Raw genomic sequence first — 9,737 nt, forward strand, 5'->3', positions numbered from 1 at the left:
ACTTGAACTCTTATTTGGTATGTTGTTATCTTTTAAAAAATATTTTTATTTTGATATATATATAAAATTTTTTTGATATATATATATATAATGATGCAAGTGAAGACATTATCCTTAATTTAAAATTCACTTTAGTCGGCTATCTAAGAATTTAAATGATTCTTTAGCCGGTAAAATTTTATTTCAATATAACGTCATTTTGAGTTTATCGATATCTCTAGCCACAGATTTTGAATTTGGAATACCCTATATACAGAGGTGGATCTAGGATGTATACTTTATGTATTCAATTTTTAAGGTTTTAGCATTGAACTCATTATATTTTTAGAGTTATGTGTTCATATCTACTATTTTTTTAATTTTAAGAATTTTTTACATATAAATTTTTGCTCAGCGTAAAAAGTTATCAATTGAACCTGTTGTCAACACTCTACATCTGCCTCTGCCTATATATATATATTGTCACGACCCAAAAATCCCTCCGAAGGAGTCGTGATGGCACCTAGTCTCTAAACTAGGTAAGCCTAACATTAACTGAAATAATATTGACATTTTTCAACTTTAAATTCAATAACTCTTAACAATTTACAATTCCCAAAATCGGTGGTACAAGTCACAAGCCTTTCTAAGAGTAGTTATACAAAATAAGTACATCACTATTCCGAAACAAAGGGGACAAGTGGAAATAAGTACAATTTAAGGTGACTCCGAGGACTGCGAATGCTGCAACAGGTTTACCTTGAGTCTCCACCGCAACGAACAGTTACTATCGATCAAATACCTGGATCTGTACACAAAAATGTACAGAAGTGTAGTATCAGCACAACCGACCCCATGTGTTGGTAAGTGCCTAGCCTAACCTCGGCGAAGTAGTGACGAGACTAGGACCAGACTACCAAATAAACCTGTGCAATATAGCGTACAAAAATAATAGGAAACAGATAACAATAATGACAAAAACGATCAACCAATGATATAAATAGCAGGCAACAAGAACACCATAAATGCTTCTCAACAAAAAAAAATACAAGTGCAATCAATTAATCAAGTCCTTCAAATATAAATCTTTCGCCTATAAATCCTTCAAGTAATAATCTCTAAGATAATATGCTTTTCAATAAATATATTTCGAATATATTTCCTTCAAATAAGTATCTTTATGTATATGTAAATATGATCGTCCAAAGTGAGGTCTTGCGCGTACTCATTTGTAACTTTAGTCTATTAGGAAATTTTCCAACTTGACTTAGACTTAGGACATTCGTTAAACCCCATATCACTTATAATATGCATCGTACACTTATTATCATATCCAATTGATATCCATCATTTTATCAGTCCTCGTTTGTATACAAAATAATTAGAACACGTCAACTTTGTAATTTCTCCAAAATGTGCTGAATTGCTCTACAGACTTCTAACTCCAATTCCGATCATGTGTTTAAGTCCGAAATAATCATAAGAAGCTATTGGAACCATCAAAATTCTATTCTGGGGTCGTTTGCACAAAAGTTAAACTCCGGTCAACTCTTTTCATTCAAGCTTCCAAAACAAGAATATATTGTTCTTTCAATTAAGTCTTGAATAATTCGAAAACCAAAATCGATCGCACACGCAAGTCATAATACACGTTATGAAGCTTCTTGAGGTCTTAAGCCTCTGAACGGGACACTAATTCTTAAAACGACAAGTCGGGTCGTTACATTCTCCATCTATTAAACAAACGTTCGTCCTCGAACGTACTAAGAATTATTTTGAGGTTACCTAATTGATATTTCTACTTTTACACATATACTCATGGTTGATCCCACATTACCGCATTCGAAATAAGTCCGATGATATCATTTCAATTGAGGCTATTTCCCTTACTCACCTTTGTAAATTTTAAGACCAATTTTCTTACACTCCGAACATTTTCAAAAAGGTCTGATTTTCACATCATCACACGACATTAGTATCATCTGGCTATAGCAACTCGTACCTACGCACACATCAACTTTTTAAATAGCGCTTAACGGCTGCTACATCCTCCCCCACTTAGGTCATTCATCCTCAAATAAGAAGTAGAGTCCGTCATCAAATACATAATGTAACTTATCTCTTTCTTTGCACATCTCAATATCCCAAATTTTTCTAACTCCCAAAATTTTCAGAAATTTCGGCAGAGCCTTCCCTATGATTGGGCCTATCCACCTGTCAGAGTAACACCAAAACAACTCCTAACAACACATCCACAACTCAACAAATCACCACAATGTATATATCAATAACACAAATCTCCGCATTACAACCGTGACATTATCATATGTATGACCATAACCGCATCTCTGGTCTTAATAGTTGTTCATAATCGATTACAAATCGTCAAATAATCTCATGCCAACAAAAATCTCGTTTCAAACCTCCATTTTCTAACAACGAGGCATGAAGACTTCGTAAGTAATTTCCTGAATTAACAAGTCACATTTAACGCCGCCTGGGCACTTATCTTGTGGGCTAAATTCCATAGTTAAAATACAAATTTGGCAAATTATGCCCAGAGATATTCATATGAGAATTTTCAAATAAGCCTCATAGGCATGACTCCCTATAAGTACTATGGTACAAATTTTTAATTTCACAAAAGGAGAATTTAAACACATAAACTTTTTACCACAAGGACCTCGTCCTTATATAGCATCCACCGCAGCTTGTAGCCCGTTTTAAATATTTTACGTCATATAAAAAAACGAGGATCTCGTCCTCAACTCCGTACCACAAGTAATACGCACATTGTGCCAACTGAAATTTTTTTTCCATTTCCTTTCTTTCTTCTTCTAAATAATTTTCGTCAAACAAAATCACAACATATAATTAACCCTCATACCGGTAGGGCATATAATTCACAGTTGAAATCAATTATTTGGAAATTACATCAAACTCACTGAAATGGTTAACAAAGTCACTTTTAGCCTCACAGCTATTTTTAGTGACCAATACGTAATGATAGACATAGCTATCTTCATATAATCTCCCAACAAGAGTATTCACATAAATAGACTTCAAGATTACGAACCTCACTCATGATTGGCGTATATTAGGAGGACTTGCCTCGATACTCGGAACCGAATCAAGTTAATGAAATTGTTACTTTATAATAACTCGAGATCATACTTGTAATGACATTATCTCGTGTAGAGATATCAGCCATACCATAGCAATTATATCAATAGGTCGGGCCTCCACCTCTTAGGTGTCATCTACCCTCTTTTCCTCCACCCCTAATTGGTAGTGTAAGTAGAGTAGTAACTGTAATGGAGTACGTGGCATGGGTGCTCTGATGGAACAGGTTTCTCCCAAGTCTAGGACAATTTCTCAAGATGTTCCAAGTATCACCATATTCATAACAACTCATCCGCAGTTCGACTGCTCATACTGAGTCCGTACCGGATAACTTAAATAACCATTGCAGGAAATTCCATGCCACTGGTACATTGAAAGATGGCTGCCCCACGTGAGTGTTGTGATTAACTTAAGCACTACGAGTATACTGAATATGTTTCCATGACCCCGCTGATACTGAAATATAGAATTATTAAAGACACGGGAATATTTCAAGTCTCATTATCATCCCGTTCAAATCTTAGCTCTTGATCATATATAAGTTTTGGAAAACCTTTCAATACCACACAAATACATCTCAGGCCAAAATTGGTATAACACATGACCCCGCGATCTGATCGTTGATATTTGACTTCCCTCACTTGGTGCAAAATCATACGACACATTCCCGACGATCCACAATACTAACCTTCACCGCTCGTACGATACCAGTCATAAGACACCTCAAGCCATTTACTTGGCACTTGTCACCCTCATGACAATTAAACTCACTTCCTCCAGTGTCTCGGCTTGCTAGTAAATACTATTCTCTAAATAAAAATCTCAACGAAACACATAGTCTCTAATACGACTAACTATATATTTTTTTAGATCTACATCCACCTGTGATTATTAGGCAACCAACTAAACCTTCTTAAGATTTTACTTATCAATCAGGCGTCAAAATTGGGTGCACCCCCATGCGCACAATTGAAAGATCTCTCTACACTTACATATCATCGATTTTGAACGACACGTGGTAACAATGGGTGAGCAACCCTGGCTCTCTTATAACCCTTTTTACGGTATCACAACCCATTGGCGTATTGCGCAATTCCCTACATGAGTGGATGCAAAAGAACATAAGATATATGCTTCAAGCTGAATAAATGTCGCACGATAAGGAATGAATGAAGTAGAAATTTTTCTTACTAGTTCTATAGCCTCTCGAAGATAAGTACAGATGTCTCCGTACCGATCCGCAAGACTCTACTAAACTCGTTTATGACTTGTAGCACCTATGAACCTAGAGCTCTGATACCAACTTGTCACGACCCAAAAATCCCTCCGAAGGAGTCGTGATGGCACCTAGTCTCTAAACTAGGTAAGCCTAACATTAACTGAAATAACATTGACATTTGCCAACTTTAAATTCAATAACTCTTAACAATTTACAATTCCTAAAACCGGTGGTACAAGTCACAAGCCTTTCTAAGAGTAGTTATACAAAATAAGTACATCACCGTTCTGAAACAAAGGGGACAAGTGGAAATAAGTACAATTTAAGGTGACTCCGAGGACTGCGAACGCTGCAACAGGCTTACCTTGAGTCTCTACCGCAACGAACAGTTACTATCGATCAAATACCTAGATCTATATACAAAAATGTACAGAAGTGTAGTATCAGCATAACTGACCCCATGTGCTGGTAAGTGCCTAGCCTAACTTCGGCGAAGTAGTGACGAGGCTAGGACCAGACTACCAAATAAACCTGTGCAATATAACGTACAAAAATAATAGGAAACAAATAACAATGATGACAAAAACGATCAACCAGTGATATAAATAGCAGGCAACAAGAACACCATAAATGCTTCTCAACAAAAAAAATACAAGTGCAATCAATTAATCAAGTCCTTCAAATATAAATCTTTCGCCTATAAATCCTTCAAGTAATAATCTCTAAGATAATATGCTTTTCAATAAATATATTTCGAATATATTTCCTTCAAATAAGTATCTTTATATATATTTAGATATGATTGTCCAAAGTGAGGTCTTGTGCGTACTCATTTGCAACTTTAGTTTATTAAAAAATTTTCCAACTTGACTTAGACTTAGGACATTCGTTAAACCCCATATCACTTACAATATGCATCGTATACTTATTATCATATCCAATTGATATCCATCATTTTATTAGTCCTCGTTTGTATATAAAATAATTAGAACACGCCAACTTTGTAATTTCGCCAAAATGTGCTGAATTACTCTACAGACTTCTAACTCCAATTCCGATCATGTGTTTAAGTCCGAAAAAATCATAAGAAGCTATTGGAACCATCAAAATTCTATTCCGGGGTCGTTTGCACAAAAGTTAAACTCCGGTCAACTCTTTTCATTCACGCTTCCAAAACAAGAATATATTGTTCTTTCAATTAAGTCTTGAATAATTCGAAAACCAAAATCGATCACACACGCAAGTCATAATACACGTTATGAAGTTTCTTGAGGTCTTAAGCCTCTGAACGGGACACTAATTCTTAAAACTACAAGTCGGGTCGTTACATATATATATATATATATATATATATATATATATATATATATATATATATATATATATATATATATATATATATATATATATATATATACATACAAATTCTTTGTTCTTTGAATCATTAAATGTTAAATTAGTTGACTGTTATTATATATCATTGTATATATTGCCTTAAAATTGCCAAGTAGTTTTTTCTCGACACCATACTTAGCTTAACCTCAATGCAAACTACTCAAATTGCATTTATATTCAAATTCAGATATCATATCAATTTGTTAGTAATAGTGATTTTTTAAAAATGGCACACAATGTAAATTAAAAAAAAATATTCTAAGATATCAGTGTCTTATAATCTATGTATTTGAGTTGAAAAAAATATTTAAAATCGATGATATCAACTTCCAAATTTTTTATACTTAACATAGATGAAACAGAAAAAGAAATTCGTTGTCATCTCTTATTTCTGGTTTTTAGATTTCACATACATTTTTTCTGTATTTATTTTCTTTTATCTTATTTTTTATGCCTTTCTTTTTTCTTTTTTATCTACAAAAAATAATTTATTTCTCTATAAAATGACGAGTTTAAATAGAAATTGTCTACATAAGAACTTTATTATATTTTTAGTCTTTAGTTGAAATTCTTCATATTTTTCTTTTGGCTTTATCTAATCAACCAAAATAAGTGCTCGCATTACCACTTAAATGAAAAAATTGAAGAATGTGTAATTTATATATAATCCATATATAATATGTGTATAATCGTGCATTGCCAGTATATCATCTATGGATATTAGCTATAAAAAGTAAATAATAAATCTGGCCAGATATTTATGTAAATATTCCATAAGATTTTAGTTTCTTAATTTTATCCATGATATGACTTCTATTATAATAATTTAAAAACTCTATTAAAATTCAAAAATATCTTATCCTTTTATTTTTAAAATTACATGATATTTTAAAAGATAATCCCATTTTGAAATAATTTGTGTGCATTTAAAAAAAAATATTTCATGTCATAACGGTTTTTAAAAAAAATATACTTTTGTTACACATGAAAATTGCTATAGAAACTATCAATTAGAAACCGATGTCCCTCTTGTTGAATTCGAGAAAAATAAATTTTTACATAATCTAGTGATTCAAAACTGATATTCTTCAACAAAAAAAATGTTAAACCCTTGCAATGTTGGCTTCGCTGCAGCTAAATGAAGAGGTTTCAGCTTATACCCTTCAATTTCTAGTAGGTGCTAAATTAAAATTAATGATAGCAAATGTATAGCCAAAATTTTATTATTTGTTTGATGTCCATTTATACAAATTGACTCTTCAAACAAACGTTTTTCAAAAAGGGAAAAAGATAATTTTTTTGAATATTGACTGATTTTTGAGTGATGTTTCTTTCTCCAGCATGTAGGTTTACTTCATTATATATGTAAGTAAACTTTTATTCGATTTTTAAACTCTTTTTTGTTATCTAGATAACCATAGACATGTACACTATATGTTACATTTATTTCAAAGAAATTCGATTTATTCAAATCTAGCTATATTGTTTTAAAGAACTATAATTATAGGGTTTTAAATGTGAAAGAGTTTTATAGTTATATGGCATAGTTTTTTTTCCACAGGTGCAGTAGTATTTAAATAATCAGAAAAGATAACAAAAATTCCTAGCATAATTGCATATGATCATTAACCAAATTAAGTATGATAACTTGACCAAAAAAAAGATAAATTTCTTTTATTATTTTAATTCAAATCTAAAAACTTTATCTATAAATTCAAAAATTATTCTTTAATTCAAATTTAGTTATATATATATATATATATATATATATATATATATATATATATATATATATATATATATATATATATATATATATATATATATATAACATACAATATATAAAAATAAAGTTACCATATACTATTTGCATTTATTAGGTTGCCACTTGGCTTAACCATAATGCAATTATATATGGTTACTTTCTTGCTTTAATATATATATATATATAGATTACATTTAATTTATATTTTAATAATAGCCACTCTCATTCTTTTGTTATCTTTTTTAATAATCCTACTTTGTTGAGTTTGTTCTTTTCTCTCTACACATGTACACTGCTTTTTTGAGTAATAAAAAATGCAGTTGGTGTAACAAAAATCATGTTCTTATCATAAAAGCTAGCCCAATAAGAATATAACAATTAGAAAAATATTTCGGTAAAAAGCTAGAAGATATATCGTTAATGTTGTGCATAGTGTTTGACTGTTTTTTATGACGATTTTTTTTTTTGGTAACTAAACTCTTTATTTACCAAGTAAACATATACAACTCAATACAAGAAAAAAAAATACAACCGTGTTGTCTTGGACATAGCCCCAACCCAGCCAACTACACATCTTCTCTATTGCTCTAACCTTCTATCATTCACTACTAAGGATAAAAATTCAGATTCTCCATCTTCCTCTTTAAGCTAGGAAACCTCGACCCTCTACAATGGATTTTTTGGATAATATGTCTTTACAGTATCTCACTAGTTCGCCTCTTGTGTTGAAACAGCTTCATGTTCCTCTCCTGCCAAATGCAATACAAACATCCAGCCAAAGTCAGTCTATACATAGAAGCAGTATCAGACTTCTCCTGCCCATATCTCACAACCCATCTCATTTCATCATGCCATCCCATAGATTTCCTGTTAATATCTTGCCATCCCAATATCCTGTCCCAGACAGTTGCAGAGTAACAATATTGAAAAAATAGGTGATTTATGGATTCATCTTCATTGTTGCACATAGGACATTTCAAATCATCCACATGCTTCCACTTTGCGAACCTATCCTTTGTAAGCAATCTTTCATGAATAGCAATGTATAATATGAACACCCATCTTGGTGCCCCTAAGTTATTGCATATTAGTCTCTTCCAGATAACTTTTTGAAATTCTCCCCTAATTTTGCAATACATCCCTTTTGTGGAGAATGTAATCATTTGAGTTACCTGCATTTCATTGCATCCAGCTTGTTCAAACACTTCTTTCGCATTCAAAATTTTTCTGACCACCCATGAAGCTCTATCCACCCTTGCATCCCATACTCTACCATGTTTGATATAGTAAGCACGAACCCATTTAATCCAAAGTCTTTCCTTTTTCCCACATACATTCCATAGATGCTTACATATGGCTGCCATGTTCCAAGCATATATGTCCAGTAATCCTAGACCCCCAGCAGATTTAGGATGGCATAGTCGATCCCACGCTATTAAGGCTTTCTTTGATATTTCAGTTCCACCAGTCCATAAGAACCTTCTGCATAATGATTCAATCAATTGCACCACTTTCTTAGGTAATACAAAAACTTGCGACCAGAAAATTTGAATGGAAAATAGTACAGATTTTATCAATTGGACACGTCCAGCATAAGATAAGAATTTTGCAGTACACGATGTAATTTTGCTTAGCATTCTATCCATCAGTGGTTTAAACTGTACCACACTGGTCTTTTTATCACTCAGAGGGATCCCCAGGTATCTGAAAGGCAGCTCCCCTTTTGTGAACCCCAAACTCTGCATTATGTCTTCTTGATCCTCTCTACATACACCTCCAAAATAAATGGAGATCTTCTCAGTATTTGCTGCCAGCCCAGAAGATTTAGAAAATTCCTGGAAGCATTCATAAATCATTCTAACTGATATAGGATCTCCTCTACAAAAGAACAACAAATCATCAGCAAATCCTAAATGAGTAACATTCAGTTTCTCACATTTTGGATGGAAATTAAAATCTGGTTGTCTTCTTAAAGTCTTCATTCTCCTATTCAAATATTCCATGACCAACACAAAAAGAAAAGGGGATAGGGGATCCCCTTGCCTGAGTCATTTCCTTGCTTTGAAAGGGATAGCAGGTATACCATTGATAATTATTGAGTAGGATATTGTGCTGATACATATCATTATCCATTTCACAAACACTGCCGAAAAATTTAAGCTATTAAGGATTTGCTCCATAAAAGGCCATTCCACCGAATCATACGCTTTCCTCATATCAATTTTAAACATACATCTTGGCAAATTCCTTTTCTTC

The 9,737-nt window shown here is 32.6% G+C and overlaps 1 protein-coding gene across 1 annotated transcript; it reads right to left on the bottom strand.

The window, feature by feature from the left end:
- Positions 1-8,176: 8,176 nt before the first annotated feature.
- Positions 8,177-9,484, bottom strand: LOC138883471 (uncharacterized). Its single transcript, XM_070164160.1, has one exon. It carries the CDS (start codon positions 9,482-9,484, stop codon positions 8,177-8,179), a length of 1,308 nt encoding a protein of 435 aa, XP_070020261.1.
- Between the last annotated feature and the right edge of the window lie 253 nt (positions 9,485-9,737).

This window comes from Nicotiana sylvestris, chromosome 12, assembly GCF_000393655.2.
Source record: "Nicotiana sylvestris chromosome 12, ASM39365v2, whole genome shotgun sequence".
NCBI lineage: Eukaryota > Viridiplantae > Streptophyta > Magnoliopsida > Solanales > Solanaceae > Nicotiana > Nicotiana sylvestris.